The following is a 25,894-nucleotide window of genomic DNA, read 5'->3' as shown; positions in this document are numbered from 1 at the left end:
AGAGGTAAAGAATGTATCTAACACTGAAGCCGACAACACTCCTACCACATTTATAAGTTAGAAGAAAAACACTATTTTGACTTCTTTCTATGTATTGAAAATTAGAGACAAGTATGAAAAAAAGGGTATTACAACAATTTTGCTTCTACAAAGGATGCTTCAAATGCTGGACTGATGGATAGGTTTGGGCCAAAGAGAATGAATCAACTATGGAATGGCCCTGCTTTCCACAAATGCTCTGGAATTTCTAAGCTGCAGGACACAGTGAGCAGAAGGGAAGTTAACATGGTCTCAGTTCCCCTCTTGGGCCTGAAACATATAGGATATTTCATTTAATCACAAGAACCACAGGAGATATTCTTCCTGATTTTAAGATCGCTGAGGATCTGAGAAGTTAAGAAGCTTGTAGAGTTTACACAGCTAGCAAGCGTGATGGGTTTCGATTTAAATTCAGATCTAACACCACAGGTTGTGTTAATATTTGATGTACCATGTTTCTACCCCCAAAATGATTCCATATAAAGAAAAATTTTTAAATAACAAAAAATTGTTTATATGTGCCCTCTTTATTTTCGAGGTAGAATCAGTCACTCATTTTTTCTGTGTTCATATAGCATATTAATTTGTTTTTTTATAATACTGCATTATAATTATTTGGTCTGTCTGCTTAAGTAGAATATAGACTTCTCAAAGACAAGAATTTTAGTTTCCAAATATCTGAAGCTCTATCAACAATATAGTAAATGCTGGTTGAAGAATAAATAAATGAATACTTTAGCAGATGTAGTTTTAAGATTCCTATTACAGGACACAATTATTTGTGAATTATAAAAAGAAAACAAAAGATTATTATATTCAAGAAAATATACTCTCACCATCTCTTATGAAACTCCCATTTTATTGCTTACTTTTTTCTTTTTAGATTAAAATCAATCTCCTGATAACTTTTCACTCAAGAAAGGTTTAAAGTATTTCAAACGCAAATGTTTGAGCTTCCACTTTCACTTGAAACTCCATTTTTCCTCATTCAAATGTACATTAAAGTCCATCTATTTCACTTTATAGGTAATTAGAATGAAGGCAGTTATCTGGCATGCCCAAAGTTCCATGGTGGAGACAGATCTTGAAAGTAATTATCCTGATTCCTGGGTCAATATTCTTCCCAGCACTCTAAACTCATCTTTCAAAAGAGTGAACCATGAAACTGAACATTTTCTCATTCATTCAATGACTTTCACCCAATTAACACAAATGACTAAAATACACTCATCTTGAAACATTCCAATGAGATAAGCATATTATCTTTCAATAGCTTTTTGGATTATGTTCTGAGCCCCACTGAGGATGCAGAGAGAGGAGAAGGCTCACATTAGTGAGTTAGTATTTTGGTCCACTCATGCTGCCTGCTGAGGACCTCAGAGAGAGTAAAACATCACCTCTGGTTCAGACTTACAACATAAGAGAGCATAAATCCTTATTCTTTTCTTCTTATTTCCTGTCACCTTTATTTTTCTCTGCATTTACCACCATCTGGCCTGCTTGTTGTGCCATGTTTCCTGATTGCATGGTAATTTTTTACACTCGGAGAGCTTGTTGGGGATAAAATATGAGAATGGAACAGATTCAGAAATATTGCACTTATGAAATTAATTAAATTTGATTAACAAATATCATACCATCAGCCCGGCCAGCCCAAGAACTCTAAATCAGAGTATAAAGCAAAGGCCTCAACTGGGTACCAGTAGATTAAATAGTTTGATGAGTTTTATGATTCTTGAGATGGATGCAATTTTATTAGCACAGAGTCGTTTGGGACTTTTATCCTTGGGTGGTAGTGAATTTCACTAACTTTGATTTGTTGACTTATATTACCCCCAAACAAGCTTTAAAGAGTCAGCCCTGGGCATTTCAGGTGTTTTACAACTGAAGGGTAGCCCAGGTGACCTAGAGTCAGAAAATCAGGGTTCTACCCTCAGCTCTAAAACTTATTGTGTGAGTGGACAAGTCACTTTAACTCATTAAGCCTTTGCTGCCTTGGCTTGAGAATAAACAGAACCGCCCTGCCTACTTGACAGGATTTTTATAAAGAACAAGGGAGATCATGTCTATGAAAATATTTTATAGTGTTAGATATATATATATAAAACAGTAAACATTTTTGTTTTTATCATGATAATAAATAATTACACCATTAGGCTAAGAGTTTTGTCCTATTTTTCCTTTTCTGTTAACATTTATTGAGCTAATACATGCTAGAGTAGTACTGGTATTGATGCTCAATAATGATACCTACTAAGATTATTATTGCAAGGGCATATTTTCCAAAATATTTTCTATTATCTCTTATAAATACAATAGAAGAAGTGACCCACTGGGGATTAAGGTAAAGCAGTTATAGAGGTAAGAATGATCTGCCCAGCCAATATAATTGCCTATTTCCCACCCCTACTTTTAGTAGAAAAGGGAAGAGTAAGAAGAGATGAAGCTGGGAGCATTAACCAAAAAGAAGAGTAGCTTAAAAATAAAGGACTGGTATGGAATGTCCAAAAGAAGTTCACACACCCACAGTTCCTTTTATCTGAAGATGACATAAAAAGCTTAAAATTCTGGATTTCCTTCTCTTTACTGCGGATTTTCTGTGTAACCTTAAAATAAGCCATTGAACCTCTCGGTCTTCCCAGGTAAAAATCTGATACCTTCCACCTGTCCAAGATGGACTGATTTTATGTTTATCAAGACATATCAAAATATAGCTTATTTTAAGTTCCTCAAAAGAAGCAAGATGTTATCAAACCCAGATGGAACCAGTTGTCTTCTTTCTTTCTCTTTTTTTTTTCTCTCTCTCCCTCCCTACCTACCTGCCTACCTACCTAATTACTCACCCATACACATTTTGGTTGTGGTAATAATAATGTGGGGAGGATCCATTTATTAATAAAATAAAAATTTGTAGTCAGAAAATGGAAAATTATTGACATTATAACTAGGGTTTAGAATAGATCACATGAGAATTTCTTAAGAGAGCTGTCTTCACATTAATCATCATCATCTTCATCTATCATTACTCTCCCTTTTATTTTGACAGATGTGGAAATATTTTATTGGTCTGTGAGGCAGTGCAATAATATACCAGGAATTTATCAGGAAAACAGAACTCCATTTGCTCTGTTCTTTCTCTCTTGTGAATAGAGAATAATCTATTCAGTTGCATGTTTGAAATTATTAACTGATCAGAGTCATAACAGAAAATTGCCTCTTCTAAAAGTTAAATGTAGTGTCTGAAGTATGTAATGGTTTTAAGATCTTAGAAGTCCTATGCACGACAGGATAGAAGAGGATGATAAGGTATGGGATAGGATATAAACATAAGTTATACAAATAAAAGATACTTAAATACAATCACATCACATATATATTTTTTTCATGGTAGAGAATGAAAAAACTAAATATTCCAAGAAGTAAATCTATTTCCTTAACTGAGACAGAACATTAAATAATTAATGAAGATAGAAATAAAGATCCCATGAGGGAGAAAAGAGAAAACTAAACATGGTAAGATTACATAATACAATTGTAAGGATGATTTATCTTTCAATATTTTCCCATATGATCTTTCTATGAACTTTTCTTGGCAAAAAATAGAATTCAAAATACCTCATATTTCAGGTTCACACAAACTTGGGGTGAAAGATGGATTTCATAAAAAGATTTCAATTTCTACAGATTATTAAGCAGAACAAACAAAAATGGTTTTCAGAAATAGGGCATATTTTAATTTAGGTTGATAAATTAGATTTTCACATAGGGTTATTACTGCATTGCATTATTTGAAAGCTTGGTGCTAGCCTTGTTACAATTCCATATCATCACCACACTGAGGACAGTGGACGTGCCTCAGATAAGTCATGGTGTGCCACATCCAGAAACAAAAATGCTGGGCACCATACCAACAGATGGGCCTAAATAGAGCTGATAAAGGTGAGGAAAAAATGAAAGTAAATGTTAGAGGGAAGGAGGAGAGAACCAATATTAACAATGTAGTCCAGGAAGCTGAAGTCCAACAATAATTACCATCAAAGTCAAATTCACAAACGGCGTGGATGTATTCAAGATGGAGTTTCTTAGCAAATTCCAATTTAATCTAATCGGTCATTGGGCCCTAGCCATTATTTTAACTAATTCACTCTTCTCAAATTACCGTGGAACAATTCATTATAACCCAAGTAATTTTAAAGGAAAATATCAAGAGTCCCAAATACAAATGGTTTACTAGGTAAAATTTAATTTTACATAATTTGTATTTTTCTAATGAATAATTTTAACCAACAGGTAGTGGGGGAAAGCTTCTAAGATTTAGGAGCTTTTCACCCAACAACCAGATTCTCAGCAAAAATCGTGGCTTTTATCTAACTCACATTCTATCACCTAGGATCTTAAAAGTCCCCCCTTGGAATAGTCCTACATAGACCTTATGACAATTTGAAATTCTGTATTAAACTGTGAGTTTATTTAATGTGTTGTTTCCTCCACCAGCCTGTATGCTCTGTAGGGCCAAGGACCATGTCTACTTTATTCACTGCTATGTATCTAGTACAAAATAGACCATCAAAAATGGGTTTACTATTTAATGAATGAAACGTGGTAGAACCCCCACTATTCACCCTGCTCCACCCACAACACACATAAAACTTTGGGAATTAGTCTGAAAACTAGAAAACAGGGAACTTGTGTGTCTTCCCTACTTCTCTGCTCCCACTCAATCCCTGGCCCACTGTACCCTGGTTGTAAAAAACATACTTCTATTAATGTTATTATCACATTGCATTGTAACTGACTGCCCTAAAAGGAAATGAACTAGTTATCTGTGTGTCCATTAATTTCTAATAATGCCAGGTGATTTCCTTTTGTTTTACCTTTTAATGTGAATCAAGAAATAGCTTATGAAAATGATACATTCAGTAGCTCAGAATATAAGGACATATTGGATGGCATAAAAGAGAAATTCTGTGAAATCAAATAAAGTCAATAATTACAAGAAACAAAATGTCACTTCCTTCTAGTTACAATTTTACATGATTTAAAAAATTGGAAGGTTAAGTATCTTCCAAAAGGAGAATTTTACACATTTAATAAAAACAAATCACCAAGAGTCCTACTTTTTTTTTCCATATAAAATAATTCCTTCACAATCTTTTCAGTAAAAAGCCAGAAAGAAATACATACATGATGGTGTTAATGCCTGAGAGCTGTTGGAACATTTGTAGGCCACAACCCACAATTAAAGCTCGGCGAGTTGGGGGATAACTCAGCATTCTGCAGATCACAGGTCCAGCTTTTAAAAAAAAGAAAGAAAAAGAAGGACATGTCTGTTATTTTTAGCTCCCAGAGTAATTATTCCCATTAGGATAAATTTCCCCAAATCTCTGTGAAATTAACATGACTGGGCATTTAAAAATAGAACATATGTACTTTTATAGAAACCTAGGCACAATATATTTTTGAAAACAGTACATATTTGAGTTAAAACTATAAAATCAACAAGAAAGAATTCAAGTTAAAGCAATTTATGGATACTAGAAAGATCTACATAACTGTAACTGTCACAAATTATTCTTCCTTAAAACCCTATGAGCTGTATTAACCACTCTTTGTTCTTCTGATTCCTGGGCAATTAATTACTATTTAAAATCCATTCAATGTGGGACTACTTACAAAGTCACTGGAAAAATTGCTTTAATCAACTGAAAGAATGGCATTCATTAAAAACAATGAAACAAGTAACAGGATTCATTACAATTTATTTGGCTAAAGTAACAAAATTCATTCCAATATATTTAATTCAAGTTAAGGAATTTGGGGGTGATATCAGACTTGGTTATGACTGCAATGGATATTATTAATAAAAACTACCCAAAAGGTAAAAAAAAGATGAAATTTAATGTCTATTTTATATAAGTATATATGTATGATATTTCTAGATATTTTTAATAGTTCCCTAAGAGGTATTCAATGATCATTTCAAAATATAAATGGGCTTTCAAAGTGGTGCAGATCCCTTGGTCCCTATATCAGAACTCTAGACCAATTCTGAAAAGCTGTAGATCTGAACCACTGAGGCCTTAAGTAAGATGACTAACCAATTGATGCCTGTTGTCTGGGCATAATTACCTAAAGTGCCCCTTCTATTCTCAGAAGTGCTTGTCACGCCTTCACCTTAGCCTTAAGAGGCATTCTATATAGTGTCCTTATGGGACCAGAGTTGACTCCTAGGACCTATGGTATAGCCTGGGATCACTGGGATGCTAATTGCTTCATTAGCAGCATTTTTCCTGGAGGCAATTTTCGTTAGTGAACCCTAAACCAAGTCAAGTAAAACAAATTCTGAGGAAATTTCACCATTTCAGAATCTTTTGGAAATCTAATATTCCAGTTCACAGAAACGGGAAATGGAATAGAACGTGCTATTGTCTCAGCAATAAAAGTTAATACAGGATGTTAAGCCAGGGGATTAATTAGAACTGAACATTACTGGGGTGAGGATATTCATCTCTACACAGGTATGATTACAATCACATGAAGACTTGATTTACTGCAAACAATTTTGTCTCTAAGTGCTAAGACTGGACACACCCATTTAGAAAGCAGGCTGAGAGTATTATAAATGTCAAAATGTTTTAGATTCAAGTAAAGCGGTATTAAAACCTCGTATATCAGAAAGGTTATATGAAATAGGTAGACTTTGTGACAACACTGAAATATATCTGGATCAGTTCTCTGAAAGATAAGCAGACTCATCTGCAAATTTAGATATCTATGAATGAGCCACAAAATAAGAAATGTGCACAGCATCACATAAACATCTACCTATTTCCAAAATCAAAAAATTCAAATACAAGATTATAATTTATATACCAAGGAAAAATTTAAAAATGATATCTATGATGTTGTAACAAAACAAAACAAAACAAAAAACACCCAAACCCTTTTTCAGCTTTTAAGAAACTCCATAGATGACAAACTGGCCTTCTGCAAGAAATCTATCATAATCTTTGGATAGCTGTATCTACTTTCACTTTCACTATTAAACTGCTCCATGGTTTGACAGACAGATTAGGTAATACTGATTTTGGAGCACAGAAAAACAAAGAGAAAATTATGACAAATTCGGATTAAAGTTTGACTTGCCAAAATAGCAAGAGATAAATTGTCACATAAACATTACATATTTATTTCCTAGTTTTAAAAAAATCTGGGCTTTGAAAAAAGGAGCTGGAGGAATCAGGCTCCCCGACTTCAGACTATACTACAAAGCTACAGTAGTCAAAACAGTATGGAACTGGCACAAAAGCTGAAATACAGATCAGTGGAACAGGATAGAAAGCCCAGAGAAAAGCCCAAGCACCTATGGTCACCTAGTCTATGACAAAGGAGGCAAGAATATACAATGGAAAAAAGACAAGTCTCTTCAATAAGTGGTGCTGGGAAAACTGGACAGCTACCTATAAAAGAATGAAATTAGAACACTCCCTAACACCGTACACAAAATAAAGTCAAAATGGATTAAAGACCTAAATGTAAGGCCAGATATTATAAAACTCTTAGAGGAAAACATAGGCAGAACACTTTTTGACATAAATTGCAGCAAGATCTTTTTAAATCCACCTTCTAGAGTAATAAAAATAAAAACAAAAATAACAAATGGGACCTGATTAAACTTAAAAGCTTTTGCACAGCAAAGGTAACCATAAACAAAATGAAAAGACAACCCACATAATGAGAGAAGATATTTTCAAAAGAAGTGGCTTACAAGCAATTAATCTCCAAAATATACAAATAGCTCACGCAGCTCAATATCAAAAAAACCCCAAACAACTCATCAAAAAGTGGGCGGAAGATCTAAATAGACATTTCTCCAAAGAAGACAAACAGATGGCCAAAAAGAGCATGAAAAGATGCTCAACATCACTAATTATTAGAGAAATGCAAATCAAAACTACAATGAGGGGCTTCCCTGGTGGCGCAGTGGTTTCGCGTCCGCCTGCCGATGCAAGGGAACTGGGTTTGCGCCCCGGTCTGGGAGGATCCCACGTGCCGCGAAGCGGCTGGGCCCGTTGAGCCATGGCCAATGAGCCTGCGCGTCCAGAGCCTGTGCTCCGCAACGGGAGAGGCCGCAACAGAGGGAGGCCCGCATACCACAAAAAAAAAAAAAAAAAAAACTACAATGAGGTATCACCTCACGCCGGTCAGAATGGCCAACATCAAAAAATCTGCAAACAATAAATACTGGAGAGGGTGTGAGAAAAGGGAGCCCTCCTATGCTGTTGGTGGCAATGTAAATTGGTACAACCATTATGGAGAACAGTATGGAGGTTCCTTAAAAAACTAAAAATAGAGCTACCATATGATCCTGCAATTCGACCCCTGGGCATATATCTGGAGAAAACCATAATTTGAAAACATACATGCACCCCAATGTTAACTGCAGCACTATTTACAATAGCCAAGACATGGAAGCAACCAAAATGTTCATCAACCAAGGAATGGATAAAGAAGATGTGGTACATATATACAATGGAATATTACTCAGCCATAAAACAGAATGAAATAATGTCATTTGCAGCAACATGGATGGACCTAGAGATTGTCATACTGAGTGAAGTAAGTCAGACAGAGAAACACAAATATGATATCACTTATATGTGCAATCTAAAAGAAAATGGTACAAATGAACTTATTTACAAAACAGAAATATAGTCTCAGATGTAGAAAACAAACTTATGGTTACCAGGGGGGAAAGCAGTGGGGGAGGGGAGGGATATAGTGGGAGATTGGGATTGACATATACACACTACTATATATAAAACAGATAACTAAGAAGGACCTACTGAATAGTATAGGGAACTCTTCTCAATACTCTGTAATGACCCATATGGGAAAAGAATCTAAAAAAGAGTGGATATATGTATATGTGTAACTGATTCACTTTGCTGTACAGCGGAAACTAAAACAATATTTTAAATCAACTATATTCCAATAAAAATTAAAAAAAAAAAAACATGGTTACATCTAAAAAAAACCTGGGTTTTGGACTTTCTTTTGGATTTCCTGTAAAAAATAAACAATGGTAGTTCCTTTATAAGACTGGATTTTTTTTTTTAAGGATAAATTTTGGTCACAGCAGTTGCATATCTGATTATGCATGAACAAAAGTAAAAAATTTCCTTTTATTAAAATCATAAACCTAGCTTTATTAGGCAGTAAAACTAACTTAACAAATGCAAACCATTAATCTTTATATCACAGAAGCTATGAGGCAAAGACAAATTCAAATACATGAATTGGTTGAATGTTCATAAGTGAAAATTTAAAATGTCATGCTCTACTTATTATATTTCTTTTGATTTTTGTAATTAAAAACATTTTTATGTATACAACCATTTCACACCTTATTTTTAACAAAACATCTGTGTCTCTGAAATACAGAAATTCCCACACAATAAAAACTAAAACCTCTAGATAACAAAAGTAGAATGGAAATGCAGAACTCAAAATATAACACATAATAAAACAATAGAGGCAAAAACCGCAAATGGGTTCATCTTTTCTGTCATTCTGGACATCTCATAGTAAGTGACTTTCACAACGGTTGTCCAGGTGTGGCAGGTGTTCTGGTGGCAGGGCTGAAAAGGACAGTGCAACAAGTGCAACCACTCCTGTGGACAGGATGTCTGTGAGGAAGCTGAGTCTACAAAAATTTCTCCAGGTATGATTAAAAATGTACTAGAACACACTTTGTATAAAAGTCCAGCTCTTGACTTCCACTTCCAGCCAAGATGGAGTAACAGTTATCAGACTTACCTCCAACGTGAAACAATTAAAAAAGTCAGGCAAAAATGCATGAAACAGTAGTTCTCATGATAATGGGACAAAGAATAGTGACCCCTGATATTCAGGAAGCAAATGAGATGAACCCTCCAAATGCCCCAGCCTAAGCCTGGAAAAAAGTATCCAGGCTATAGCACAGGGAGGGGAAAGCAGGCAGACGCTGGTGGTCTCCTTGAGTTGAAAAGATGCAGCTCAGGACCCAGGTGGCTAGAGTTCACAGGGCAGCGTGCTGGAGAGGAGAGAGACTCACGGAGAGGACACTGGAGATCTGCAGGGCTCCTTGACTTTTCAGTTGAATACTGATCAGTGGATGTGTGTGAGGAAACTACCCAGTCAGGGGAAAGAGCCACAGGAAAGGACAAAAGAAATGAACTCCAGGAATTTACACAGGACTGAGAGTGAAAAACCTAGAGCATAAGGAAGAATATTCAGAAGCGTTTTTATCTCAGTAGTGGTATAAATTTAGTCCTGGATTAAACATTGCTTGGGCACCATCTAAACAGTTTAAATGAAAGACCCAAATGCTTCCAAGTAACTGAATAGCATCCCACAACTAAGTTCAACAGTAAGATAAAATTTATAATGTCTGGCATACCATATAAAATTATAAGGCATGCAAAAAGGCAGGAAAGTACAACTTATAATGATAAAGGGATTAATTCAGCAAGAGGATATAACAATCCTAAATGTCTCTGCACCTAATAAAAGCTTCAAAATATATGAAACAAAAAACACAACTACAAGAGAAAATAGAAAAACCCACAATTATACTTGGATATTTCATCACCTCTTTCTAAGTAACAGTTAAAGTAGGCTGATAATCAGCAAAGATACAGAAGACATCAACAGCACTATCAACAAACTTGACCTGACATTTAGACAATACCCTACAGACCAAAAGTTCTTTCCAAGAGTAAATGCATGGTAAATGTCTTAGAACATTTACCGAGATAGATTATATTATATTCTGAGCTCTAAATCCAGTCTCAGTTAATTTAAAAGGATTCAAGTCATACAAAGAATGTTCTTTGATCATAATAAAATAAATATACAACTCAATAAACTGAAAGATAACTGGAAAATTTCCTCCAGATCAGAAACTGAATAACATATATCCATGGATCAAAGAAAGAATGGGAAATGAGAAAGTATTCTGAACTGAAAGAATATGAAAATGCATCATATGAAAATTTGTGGAATGGAGCTAAAGTATAACAGAGGAAAATTTATAGCAATGACCTTGGCTTCCACCTTACAAAACCAGAAGAAGAATGACAAAGGAAACCTCAAAAAAGCACAAGATAAAAAAATAATAAAGAGCAGAATGGAAATCCACTAAATAGATAAGGAGACAATTGAGAAAAAAAATTAATGAAACCAAAATCTGGTTCTTTGAAAATATCAATAAAATTGATAAACTTTGAGCAAGACTATGGAAGGCTGAATAATGGCCCCTCAAAAGATACATACCTGCTAATCCGTGGAACTTGTTAATGTTACCTTAGATGTCAAAAAAAAAAGTGTGCAGATGTGATTAAGTTAAGGATTTTTGATGTGGGAAGATTATCCTGGATTATTTGGGTTGGCCCTAAATGCAATCACATGTATCCCTATAAGAGGGAGGCAGAGGGAGATTCAGAACAGAATGGGAGAAGGCAATGTTACCATGAATGCAGATACTGAATTGATGTAGCCATAAGCCAAGGAATAATGGAGGGAGGGAGGGAGGGAGAAAGGGAGAAAGGGAGAGAGGGAAGGAGGGAGAGAGGGAGAAAGGGAGAGAGGGAAGCAGAGAGGGAGGGAGAAAGGGAGAGAAGGAAGGAGGGAGGGAGGAGGGGGGAGAGGGGGAGGGAGAGGTCTGTTTTCTTCTTCATGAGAGAGGGTTCCACTGTCATGACCTCATCTAAACCAATTATCTCCCAAAAGCTCCATCTCCAAACACCATCACTTTGGGCATTAGGGCTTCAACATATGAATTTTGGGGAGACACAAACATTCAGTCCATAACACCAAGAGTATTAGGCATCTGTTCAAATCTCAATGAATTTTCTAATATTTTGATACCTCTTCATGCCTTATGAACCATTTTTCATCATCATAAGAGTGCTACCAAGTAAGAAAGAACAGGTAATATTATTGAGGAAAGAAGTACATAGAGATCAGGTAACTTTCCAAAGGTCACAAACTATTAAGTATGTAGAGCTAGGACTTGAGCTAACTTCTGTTCATGCCATAAATGACAAGAAATTTTATATGTATACTTAAATGAGCTGATTTTCCTTAGCATAAAAAGAAAATCAACAATTATGAATAGTATGAGTAACAAAACACAAAACTAAAGCACTTTCAAGCTACAGGAATACACATTCTCTGTGTTCATCATGACTCAATCCCTCAATCTCTTATCTTTTTTATGGCCTCACTTGCCACTATCACCAGTCTTTACTCTCCAGTTATCTATCTCAAATCATTCATTTCAATCTGTTCTTTTCTCCAATCCTATATCCAAGGAGTTGAACACTGTTTACAAATAATTAGGAAAACAGACCGGGTTTCATGGCAAATTAAGGGTTTCTGTGAGTCAGGCCCTCCATGCTACCTGAGGATCACCATTCATCTTGAGTTGGCTTTCAATTACATTCTCAACAACATCCATTTCAAACACTCCTCCTTCTTCCTCCTCCTTGGACTTCCATTGTTCTCTGCAGCCTCTCAGACCAAGTATTCCCTAGCTCACTTAGCACACTTGAAGCACCGACCATCAGCCTACTCTTTGCTAGGTACAGAAATATGAAGAGGCCCTGCCCTGCAAGAGCTCATATTATCCGAGTGGGTAGGGAATCACGCACAGAAACAAAACGAGTTGCACCACAGAAGTCTAAGGGCTCTAACAGAGGTACATGTAAAGTATCATCAGACTGAGGAATAGGGAAGAACCCAGAAAGGGTGTGCCAGCTTAAGGTCATATAAAAGAGAAGTCGTCATTTCTCACCCCAAACCCTATGGTACCTAATTTCACATTAAGTCAGGATAAAAAAAATGTGGCATTTGGCTATTCATTCCCTCTTCCTAATTTCCATATCCAATGAGTTGCCAAATTCTAATGAAAATTAATGTATGTATACCTGACTTCTTTCCACAAAATGTCAGAAAAACTTCTCTTGCTTTTTGCATCCATGCCCTCCCCAGCTCTCTACCGCCCTGCTGGGCTCTCATCTGTGTCCTCGGTGAGACTGCATGGCAGTGGACAGTACTTGCGCAGGCCGCCATTGAAATTCCAGCTCCTCCGCTCAGCTGCCATGAGGTTTTGCACATGTTATTCAATCTTGCTAATATGAAGATTAGAGATAGTAGACTTCCAGGCATACACTATGCATAATGGTTAATTTGTGTGTCAGCTTTACTGGGTTACAGGGTGCCCAGATATTTGATTAAACATTACTCCTGGATATGTCTATGAGGGTATCTGGATAAGATTAACATTTGAATCAGTAGACTGAGTAAAGCAGATTGCCCTCGCCAATGTGGATGGGCCTCATCCAATCCATGAGGACCTAAAATACAACAAAAAGAGGAAGAAGGGAAGGTTTGTTCTCTCAGCCTGCCTATTATAGAGCTGGGACATTGGTTTTCTCCTGCCCTCTGACTGGGACTTTCACCACCAGCTCTCCTGGGTCTCCAGCTTGCCAAGGGCAGAGTAGACTGTCTTCTCAGTCTCCATTATCATGTGAGCCCATTCCCCATAATAAATAAATCTCATAGGAGATATATATATATATATCATATACATATACATATTAGATATAAATATAGATATAGATACAGATATAGACATAGACATAGATGTCCTATTGGTTCCATTTCTTTGGAAAACCCCGACTAATACTAACTCACACGTTATGTATTCCATAACAATGCCCTGTTTGTGTATGGTCTTTACATCTCCCGTCTCTACTGAATCAATCCAGCCTCTCCACATTGCTTCCATTCTGTCTACTAAAGCATAACACTGATCACTTTCTTCACTGACCTGCTCAAAACTTTTGATAACAGACCCATCAGGGTCTAATTCATGAGGGGCACACTCCAGCCTTTCAAGACTTATCTCACACTACTTCTTCTCTAACACACATGGTTTCAACAATCTTTGGGTAGCCTGTTTTACACAAAGAAGCCTCATATTTTTACATTTCTGTCTCGTATAATGTTCCTGTCCTCTGAGGTCGCCCCTGTTCCCAAAAGAAGATATTTTCTCATCAGAATGATGGTGTCAGTTTCATACTTCTCTTATGTTCTCACTGATGGCTAATTTGTTTTCCAGGCTATGTAGCTGATGTCTCTTCCATACTGGATTACGATCTTTATACTGGATTATGTGGGGTGAATGGCCCAGGTTTTATCTCTGTTTTATCATTTTGCTTCCCATTGTACTTAGCTTAGGGTCATGCAAATAGAAGAGGTTCAATAAATATCTGTTTAATGAACATGAAGAAGAAAAGAAGGAGGAAAGGGAAGAAGGGAGAAAGAAACACTGGAGCAAATAATGGTTATTGAGATCAAGAATGAAGCAATCTGAATACACTGCAAGTTGCTAAACAATGTTGTGACTAATTATAAACTACCACTAAGATCTTGAGCATAGCCATGCTGTTTTCCTCTTCAATATGCAGCAGATGATGTTTGTGATTACTAGCTGGTGCTTGGCACATGTTCTGTTCAGAAGAATGGACTGCTGCTATTGATAAATTCAACCCCATGTGGTTCAATCATTCCTTCACAGTCTGGCATTTATGCCAATACATTCTGAAATCCTTCTAAAGAATCAATTTGCCAAGATGCTGTGTTGGGCTGATTATCTATAGCTGCCTGTTTATGAGCTGATCATTGTACAGTATGCACTGCCTCAGTAATCTAGTCATTATTATTCCAGGTTGCTAAAGTAAAGACTGTTTTCTGTGATAGGGCTTAATGCTACTAAAATACTGTTTTTCAAAAACCTACTCTTGTTACTACCAAGAATTCTTTTTAAATTCTAAAAATATTTCCTTCATCAAAGGTATCTATATAAACAAAAGCCATCATAAAATATATCCCCTAGCCAAGCAATTCTCAAACGAGAGATCTCTGAACTTCATAACAGCCATGGGAGCGTGGTGTGTTGCTGAGGGGAAGAATGTTAAGAATTACTACTTTAGAAAACCTTTCTTGAGCAAAGTGAAGTATCTTCTTTTTAAAATAAATGAGTAATTCTTAGTAAATAAATGAGTAGTCTTTAAACAATTATATTCTTAACATTAATACTGTCTTTAGCAAAGCAATTTTTAAATGAAAGGACACATACTTTTAACCTGATGGTATTCTGAGAGTATTTTCATAACAAGTTGTCATTCTTAGTGATATAAAGTTTCTCACTTACCTAACTTTTCAATAGATTAATTAAACACTAAGGAATAAGACAGTGTATGACTTGCATCTGCTAAAGGCTATACAACAATAAGCACTTTTGAACAGTATAAAGAGTAAGAGTCTCCAAAACAGGGAAACCCAGATTCAAATACACCTCAGCTATGTAGAAGCTGTGTGAACTTGGGCAGGTTCCTTACCCTTTCTGAGCCTGGCATGACTCATATGAGATAACATCTACTTCACAATTGTATTTTGATAATTAAAGGTGGTAATACATGTGAAGTATATTGCACCAAAACTCAAATAATGATGCTATGATTTCACCCATCAGTTCTGTAGAATTTCTCCGTAGTTGAATACAATTTGAAAGTTTTGAATAAAAAACTGTCAGTAAATTACATCGGGTTTCCCTCTATGTAAACAAAGAGATTTCATTCTTAAGGTCCCATAAAATAATTCAAAAAGCTTCATTAACATAAAAATAGATTAATTCTATACTTATAACTTCTATATCTTTTATAATTAACAGAACACTCCTACACAGATGACTGATAAACACAAGGTGATAAACCAATAGGAATTATACTTCAGGCTCCTGTAATAAATGGCAGTTCTATCAAATTCACTTATATATACTGCCAAACTATTCGTACAAATACAGATAAATTACAATGATCTTATTCCCCTGACTTCATTTTAGATCACATGTAGCCTTCCTAGAATCTAAGTATTTCTATATTACTATCAGTTAAACATTTTAAGATATATGAACTACGTTTCTAAACATTAATCATTTGCTTGGTTAAAAAAGTATGTATTTATATGGATATTTGAATTCTATATATTTGAACACATTCTATTAACATAACTTTTTTTAGATTCAAGCATTCAACATATAAGTACTATTGAGAATAAAGATGAAAATCTAACCATGATTCATGTACTTCATACTGTTCTTTCTTGCTATATTTAGCTTTACATGTGATAGTTACCATGAATAAAGATACCAAAAAGATAAAAACCAGGCCGAATTAAAGGGCCCATGATCTTACAGTGGGGCAGAATATCTAAAATCACATTTGTTCCACCAGACTCTGGAAGCATGACTGCTGCAAACATATGTGGTACCTTGAAATATAACACCTTAAAGGAAAGAGACTGTGTTTTCTGTCAGCATGATTCTTGGAAAACCATATTTATTTCAAAAATATCCACGAGGGCTTCCCTGGTGGCGCAGTGGTTGAGAGTCCGCCTGCCGATGCAGGGGACATGGGTTCGTGCCCCGGTCCAGGAAGATCCCACATGCTGTGGAGTGGCTAGGCCCATGAGCCATGGCCTCTGAGCCTGTACGTCCGGAGCCTGTGCTCCGCAACGGGAGAGGCCACAACAGTGAGAGGCCTGCATACCTCAAAAACAAAAAAAGCAAAAAAACACAAAAATCCACGAATGAGAAACAAAAAAGAACCAAAACAAATTTATAAGGCCATATATATATATATATATATATATATACACACACACACATATTTTCTAATTTCAAAGCAGTTCTTCTGTCACAACTCTCTTCCTATTTTTCAATTACATTTCATAAAAGAAAAAAGATAAAGGAAAATAAAAATAATTGTCTCCTACCTGTGAAAATAATATGTGATAGTTATTAAATATAGAGTAAGAAATAAAGATGTTCTGAGGTGTGGCCAAGATGGCAGAGTAGGAAGACCCTGAGCTTACCTCCTCCCATGGGCACACCAAAATCACATACAGAGTATTTTCACTCCCCTAAAAATCCTCTGTACTTATTAACCTATTAATTTTAAAATCTGTAAGATGGAGAGGTTTGGGCCAAGGTGGCAGAGTAGGACCCTGAGCTCACCTCCTCCCATGGGCACACCAAAATCACAACTATTTACAGAGCAACTATTAAAGAGAAAGACTGAAAGACTAGAAAAAAAGATGCTCTACAACTGAAGAAATGAAGAAGAAACCACAACAAGATGGGTAAGAGGGGCAGAGACATATAGTCAAGACCCATACCCCAGGGTGAACATCCCACAAATGGGAGGATAATTACAATTGCAGAGGTTCTCCCCAAGAAGTGAGGGGTCTGAGGTCCACATTGGGCTCCCCAGTCAGGGAGTCCTACACTCAGAAGATGAGCCCCCAGAGTGTTTCACTTTGAAGGCCAGCAGACTTTAATTTTTGGAGAGCCAGAGGCTTGTAGGAAATAAAAAGACTCCACTCTTATAGGGTGCACACAAAATCTCACACGCTCTGGGACCCAGGGCAGAAGCAGTAATTTGACAGGTGCCTGGGTCAGACCTACCTGCTGATCTTAGAGAGCATTCCAGAGAGGCAGGAGGCAACTGGAGCTCACAATGGGGACACAGACCCTGGCAGCAGCCATTTCTGGGAGCTTCTTCTACCACAAGGACATTACTGCAGGCAAGCACCATTTTGGAATCCTCCCTCAGCTTATTAGATCCAGGACATGGCACCACGTACCAGCCTGTTACCACCTGTACTGGGATGCCTCTGGCCAAGCATACCCAGGTAAGGATACAGCATCTACCCACCCACCAGCAGACCTGTTGCCTTAAGACCCCCTGAGCCCTCAGCTGTCCTGGGACATGGCCTTGTCCACCAGAGGGTCCAGGACACAGCTCTGCACACCAGGCAATACACTAGGCCTGAGACCCATAGAGCCCTGCAGCTAGAGACCCCAGGATGCAGTTCAGCCCACCAGTGGACCTATACTAGACACAGGACCAGCTTTACCCACCAGTGGGCAGGCACCAGCCCCAGGATACCAGAGACCCAGGCCCAACCCACCAGCAGGCCACACATCAATTCTGGGACCCCCAGGGCCTTACAGCCAGAGACCCCAGGATGTGCCTTGCCCAACAATGGTCAGCCACTAGTCCCAGGTCAAGGTCTCACCTACCAATGGGTGGGCACCAGCTGTGGAATCCCCTGGGCTCTGACCCCACCCACCAGTGGGTGAACATGAGCCCCAGGACAACCACGGACCCGCAGCCTATCAATACCCAGGTAACAAAACAGCAGGTGGGCACCAGAGCAGCGAACTCTTGAACGCTGGCCCCACCCACCAGCATGCCAACACCAACTCTGGGACACTTTGTATCCCTCAGTAAGCCACCCTAAGATTCCTCCCCTCCCAACCAGTGGGCCAACACAAGCTTCAGGACACCCTGGCCTCTGCAGCCAGCTATGTAAGGAGCTGGCATCACCCATCAGCAAGCTGACACTAGATCTGGGACCCCTGGCACAACAACTACCCATCCCAGATACCAGCACTGCTTAACAATGGGCCAGCACTAGACCTGGCCCCACTCACCAGCAGCCAACAGCCTCCACACAAGGAAGGGCCTGGCAACCAACCAGGTCAGAAGCCAGACACACTTACCAGAATACCCACACTTCTAAGCTCGCCATGACAGAATGACCCACACAGCCCACATGGGGAGCACCCATAGAGCATAGAGTTCTAATGACCAGAGCAGAGTAGGCTGCTGGGACACACAGGATGTCTCCTACAAAAGGTCACTTCTCCAAGGCTGGGAAACATAATCAACTTATTAAATACATAGAAATAAAAACAGGAGCTTAGGCAAAATGAGGTAACAGACAAATATGTTCCAAACAAAGGAACAAAATAAAGCCCCAGAAGAAATACTAAGTGAAGTGAAGATAAGAAATCTACCCAATAAAGAGTTTAAGGTTATGATTATAAAGATGTTCCAAGAACTCAAGAGAAGACTGGATGAACAGAGTAAGAAGTTAGAAACTTTTAAAAGAGTTAGAAAATACAAAGAAGAACCAAAAACTGATGAGGACTACAATAACTGAAATAAAAAATACAGACAAAACCCCAGAAGAACTAGGCAAAGTGGAGATAAGTAATCTACCTGATAAAGAGTTCAAGGTAATGATCACAAAGATGCTCAACACACTCAGGAAAATAAAAAATGAACACTGAGAAATTTTAACAAAGAGTTAGAAAATATAAAGTAGAACCAAAGAGAGCTGAAATAAAATAACTGAAATAAAAAATACACCAGAAGGAATCAACAGTAGATTAGATGATATCAGCGACTGGAAGACAGAGTACTGGAAAGCACTGAAGTCGAACAGAAGGATAAAAGAAGAAAAGAAAATGAGGAGCCACAGCTATCAGCTCAGACACCAGAGACAGGCATGAAACAATAACGCTGTTGCCGCTGCCACCAAGAATCCTGTGTGCAAACACAGTTCACTACCCACACCAGCCCCCTCAGTGAATCTGTGCAGCCCGCCACTGCCAGGGTCCCAAGAACCAGGGACAACCAACTTCCCCAGAAGAACACACAGCATGCATCAGGCTGTAGCAATGTCACGCTGACCTCTGCCACTGCAGCCTCGCCTGCATTCCAATTATGACTACAGTACCCCTCCCTCTCTCTGGCCTGAGTGAGCAAGAGAGCCCTAATGAGCCACTGCTTTAACCCCCTCCTGTCTGGGCGGGGAACAGATGCCTGAGGGTGGCCTACATGTAGAGGCAAGGTCAAAACCAAAGCTGAAACTCAGGAGCTGTGCGAACAAAGAAGAGAAAGGGAAATTTCTCCTTGCAGCTTCAGGAGCAGCGGATTAAATCCCTACAATCAACTTGATGAACCCTGCATCTGTGGAATACCTGAATAGACAAGGAATGTTCCCAAAATTGAGGCAGTGGACTTTGGGAGCAACTGTAGACTCGGGGTTTGCTTTCTGCATCTGATTTGTTTCTGGTTTCCAGGTTTATCTTAGATTAGTTTTTAGTGCTTGTTCTCACTGGTGGATTTGTTTATTGGGTTGGTGGTTTTCTTCTTTTAAAAATTTTTTAAATTTTATTATTTTTTTACATATATTAATTTTTTTTCCTTTTTTCTCTTTTTGTGAGTCTGTATGGTATGCTTCTTTGTGTGATATTCTCTGTTTAGCTTTGCTTTTACCCTTTGTCCTAGGGTTCTGACTATTCGTTTTGTTGTTTTGTGGTTTGTTTTCTTTTTATGAGTGTGTGTGTGTATGTTTCTTTGTGTGATTCTGTTTTTCTGACCGCAATGCTATGAGACTAGATAGCAGTTAAAGGAAAATAACTGTAAAAAATACAAACACATGGGGGCTAAACAATACACTACTAAATGACCAAGAGATCACTGAAGAAATCAAAGAGGAAATTAAAAAATACCTAGAAAAAAATGACAATGAAAACATGACAACACAAAACCTATGGGATGCAGCAAAAGCAGTTCTAACAGGGAAGTTTATAGCAATACAATCCTACCTCAATAAACAAGAAACAACTCAAATAAACAACCTAACCTTGTACCTAAAGCAATTAGAGGAAAATAACAAAGAAAACCCAAAGATAGAAGAAGGAAAGAAATCATAAAGATCAGATCAGAAATAAATGAAAAAGAAATGAAGGAAATGATAGCAAAGATCAATAAAACTAAAAGCTGGTTCTTTGACAAAATAAACAAAATTGATAAACCACTAGACAGACTAATTAAGAAAAAAAGGGAGAAGACTCAAATGAACAGAATTAGAAAGGAAAAAGGAGAAGGAACAGCTGACCCTGAAGAAATACAAATAATCATGAGGGATTACTACAAGCAAATATATGCCAATAAAATGGACAACCTGGAAGAAATGGAGAAATTCTTTGGAAAGCACAAACTTCAGAGACTAAACCAGGAAGAAACAGAAAATATGAACTTCCCAATCACAAGCACTGAAATTGAAACTGTGATTAAAAATCTTCCAACAAACCAAAGCCCAAGACAAGATGCCTTCACAGGTGAATTCTGTCAAACATTTAGAGAAGAGCTAACACCTATCCTTCTGAAACTCTTCCAGGATATAGCAGAGGGAGGAACACTCCCAAACTCATTCTACGAGGACACCATTACCCTGATACCAAAACCAGACAATGATGTCATAAAAAAAGAAAACTACATACCACTATCACTGATGAACATAGATTGCAAATATCCTCAACAAAATACTAGAAAAGAGAATTCAACAACACATTAAAAGGATCATACACCATGATCAAGTGGGGTTTATCCTTGGAAAGCAAGGATTCTTCAGTATACACAAATCAATCAATGTGATTCACCGTATTAACATACTGAAGGAGAAAAACCATATGATAATCTAAATAGATGCAGAAAAATTTTTCGACAAAATTCAACACCCATTTCTGATAAAAACTCTCCAGAAATGGGCATAGAGGGAACCTACCTCAACATAATAAAGGCCATATATCACAAACCCACAGCCAAAATCATTTTCAATGGTGAAAAACTGAAACCATTTCCTGTAAGATCAGGAACAAGACAAGGGGGTGCACTCTCACCATTATTATTCAACAGAGTTTTGGATGTTTTAGCCACAGTAATCAGAGAAGAAAATGAAATAAAATGAATCCAAATTGGAAAAGAAGTAAAACTGTCAATGTTTGCAGATGACATTATACTATACATACAGAATATTAAAGATGCTACCAGAAAATTCCTGGAGCTAATCAATGAATTTGGTAAAGTAGCAGGATACAAAATTAATGCACAGAAATCACTGGCTATCCTATATACTGAAAAAAAATCTGAAAGAAAGGTTAAGGAAACACTCCCATTTATCACTGCAACAAAAAGAATAAAATACCTAGGAATAAACCTACCTAAGGAGACCAATACCTGTATGCAGAAAACTGTAAGACACTGATGAAAGAAATTAAAGATGATACAAACAGACAGAGAGATACAGCATGTTCTTGGTTGGAAGAATCAACATTGTGAAAATGACTATACTATGGAAAGCAATGTACCGATTCAATGCAATCCCTATCAACCATCAATGGCATTTTTCACAGAACCAGAACAAAAAATTTTACAACTTGTATGGAAATACAAAAGACCGTGAATAGCCAAAGCAATCTTGAGAAAGAAAAACGGAGCTGGAGGAATCAGGCTCCCTGACTTCAGACTATACTACAAAGCTACAATAATCAAGACAGTATAGTACTGGCACAAAAACAGAAATAAAGATCAATGGAAAAGGATAGAAAGCCCCGAGATAAACCCACACATATAGGGTCAACTTATCTTTGACAAAGGAGGCAAGAATATACAATGGAGAAAAGAAAGCCTCTTCAATAAGTGGTGCTGGGAAAACTGGACAGCTACATGGAAAAGAATGAAATTAGAACACTCCCTAACACCATACACAAAAATAAAGTCAAAATGGATTAAAAACCTAAATGAAAGGCCAGACACTATAAAACTGTTAAAGGAAAACACAAGCAGAACACTCTATGACATACACTACAGCAAGATCCTTTTTGACCCAACTCCTAAAGAAATGGAAATAAAAACAAAAATAAACAAATGGGACCTAATGAAACTTAAAGCTTTTGCACAGCAAAGGAAAACATAAACAAGATGAAAAGACAACCCTCAGAATGCGAGAAAATATTTGCAAACGAGGCAACTGACAAAGCATTAATCTCCAAAATATACAGGCAGCTCATGAAGCTCAATATCAAAAAAAAAAAAAAAGAAGCAACCCAATCCAAAAATGGGTGGAAGACATAAAGAGACATTTTTCCATAAAAGACATACAGACTGCCAACAAACACATGAAAGGATGCTCAACATTACTAATCATTAGAGAAATGCAAATCAGAATCAGAATTAGGTATCAACTCACACCGGTCAGAATGGCCAACATCAACAAATCTACAAACAATAAATGCTGGAGAGGGTGTGGAGAAAAGGGAACCCTCTTGCACTTCTGGTGGGAGTGTAACTTGATACAGCCACTATGGAGAACAGTATGCAGGTTCCTTAAAAAACTAAAAGTAGAACTACCACATGACCCAGCAATCCCACTATGGGGCATATACCCTGAGAAAATCATAATTCAAAAAGAGTCATGTACCACAATGTTCATTGCAGGACTATTTACAATAGCCAGGACATGGAAGCAACCTAAGTGTCCGTCGACAGATGAATGGATAAAGAAGATGTGGCACATATATACAATGGAATATTACTCAGCCATAAAAAGAAATGAAATTGAGTTATTTGTAATGAGGTGGATGGACCTAGAGTCTGTCATACAGAGTGAAGTAAGTCAGAAATGGAAAAACAAATACCATATACTAACACATATATATGGAATCTAAAAAAAAAAAAGGAAGTGGTTCTGAAGAACCTAGGGGCAGGACAGTAATAAAGATGCAGACGTAGAGTATGGACTTGATACGGGCAGGGGAAGGGTTAGCTGGGATAAAGTGAGGTAGTAGCATTGACATAAATATACAACCAAGTATAAAATAGATAGCTAGTGGATAGCAGCTGCATAGCACAGGGAGATCAGCTCAGTGCTATGTGACCACCTAGTGGGGTGGGATAGGGATGAGAGGGAGGCACAAGAGTGAGGGGATATGGGGATATATGTATACATATAGCTGATTCACTTTGTTATACAGCAGAAACTAACAGAACATTGTAAAGCAATTATATTCTAATAAAGATGCTAAAAAAATTTATTACATGCCAAAAAATAAAATAAAATAAAAAATAAAAGGAGCATGGGAAGAGCCACAAGTTATATATAATAGAACCCACTTAAGGCTATCAGATGACTTTTCAGGAGAAACACTGCAGGCCAGAAGGGACTGGCATGATATATTTAAAGTGATGAAAGGGAAAACTTAAAACCAAGAATACTTCACCTGGCAAGGTTTTCATTCAGATTTTATGGAGAGATAAAAGTTTTACAGAGAAGCAACAGCTAAAAGAGTTCACCCCACAAAACCAGTTTTACAACCGATATTAAAGGGACTACTCTAAGTGAAAAAGGTCACAACTAGAAACTGGGATATTACAAAAAGAAAAATCTCTCTGGTAAAGGCAATACACAGTTAACTTGGTAAATCAACCACATATAAGCTAGTGGAAGGTTAAAAGACAAAAGTAGTAAAATCATCTGTATCTGCAATAAGTAGTTATATATATTATATATAATATATATTTATATAAATTATATAAACGTATGTAATTTATATATTTATAAATATTTATTATTTATATTACATATATATACATATATAAAATGTTGCTGATCTATTAAGTTCAAATGCATTTTAAGAACCCTGCATTTTTATCCCTCCACTACATTTACTGTTTTTGACATCATTATTTTATATTTTTTTGTTTTGTCTATACCTTAACTACTTATTAAAAGAAACTACTGTTTCCTTTTCACTTAGAGAAGTCCCTTTAATATTTGTTGTAACACTGGTTTTGTGGTGCTGAACTCTTTTAGCTGTTGCTTCTCTGTAAAACTTTTTATCCCTCCATAAACTCTTAATGAAAACCTTATCAGTTAAAGTATTCTTGGTTTTAGGATTTCCATTTCATCACTTTAAATATATCATCCCACTCCCTTCTGGCCTGCAGTGTTTCTCCTGAAGAGTCATCTGATACCCTTAAGGGGGTTCTGTTGTATATAACTTGTGGCTCTTCCCTTGCTTCTTTTATTTATTTATTTATTTTGAGTTTTTCTATTTTTCTTTCTAATTATTTTGAAAGTTCAGATTACCTTGAATAAATGCCTTAATTGCTCACGCAGTAATTCAGGCCATTATCTCCTTTTCTTAAGGTCATAATGTTGTAAATAGAGAATAAATTCCTGGCTTTATTTTTTTAACATCTTTATTGGAGTATAACTGTTTTACAATGGTGTGTTAGTTTCTGCTTTACAACAAAGTGAATCATTGAGCTGCATGAGCTGCTTGTAAATTTTGGATATTAATCCTTTGCTTACCCTTCCCCCTCCCCATATCCTCAAGTCCATGCTCTAGTAGGTCTGTTTTATTCCCATCCTACCACTAATCTCTTCATGACATTTTTTTTCTTAGATTCCACATATATCTGTTAGCATAAGGTATTTGTTTTTCTCCTTCTGACTTACTTCACTCTGTATGACAAACTCCATGTCTATCCACCTCATTACAAATAACTCAGTTTCATTTCTTTTTATGACTGAATAATATTCCACTGTATATATGTGCCACATCTTCTTTATCCATTCATCTGTTGATGGACACTTACGTTGCTTCCATGTCCTGGCTATCGTAAATAGAGCTGCAATGAACATTTTGGTACATGACTCTTTTTGAATTATGGTTTTCTCAGGGTATATGCCCAGTAGTGGGATTTCAGGGTCGTATGGTAGTCCTATTTGTAGTTTTTGAAGGAACCTCCATACTGTTCTCCATAGTGGCTGTATCAATTTACATTCCCACCAGCAGTGCAAGAGTGTTCCCTTTTCCCCCACACCCTCTCCAGTATTTACTGTTTCTAGAGTTTTTGATGATGGCCATTCTGACCGGTGTGAGGTATCTCATTGTCATTTTGATTTGCATTTCTCAAATGATTAATGATGTTGAGCATTCTTTCATGTGTTTGTTGGCAATCTGTATATCTTCTTTGGAGAAATGTCTATTTAGTTCTGCCCATTTTTGGATTCGGTTGTTTTTTTGTTATTGATTGAGCTG

General features: G+C 37.0%; 1 protein-coding gene and 1 pseudogene across 1 annotated transcript in view; one reads left to right on the top strand and one right to left on the bottom strand.

Annotated features, from left to right (window-relative positions):
• Window positions 1-25,894, bottom strand: part of SLC2A13 (solute carrier family 2 member 13) — a 473,922-nt gene that overhangs the window by 245,796 nt on the left and 202,232 nt on the right. The window contains exon 4 of the mRNA XM_024122830.3: window positions 5,224-5,332. Coding sequence (XP_023978598.1) covers window positions 5,224-5,332 — 109 coding nt within the window. The remainder of the gene's footprint in view (window positions 1-5,223; window positions 5,333-25,894) is intronic.
• LOC102995775 (40S ribosomal protein S3a-like) overlaps window positions 17,667-25,894 on the top strand; it is a 59,782-nt pseudogene continuing 51,554 nt past the window's right edge.

Source organism: Physeter macrocephalus, chromosome 6 (assembly GCF_002837175.3).
Source record: "Physeter macrocephalus isolate SW-GA chromosome 6, ASM283717v5, whole genome shotgun sequence".
NCBI classification, from domain to species: Eukaryota; Metazoa; Chordata; class Mammalia; order Artiodactyla; family Physeteridae; genus Physeter; species Physeter macrocephalus.
Note: the sequence above shows the minus strand (reverse complement) of the source record. Positions and strands in the feature narration are given on the sequence as shown.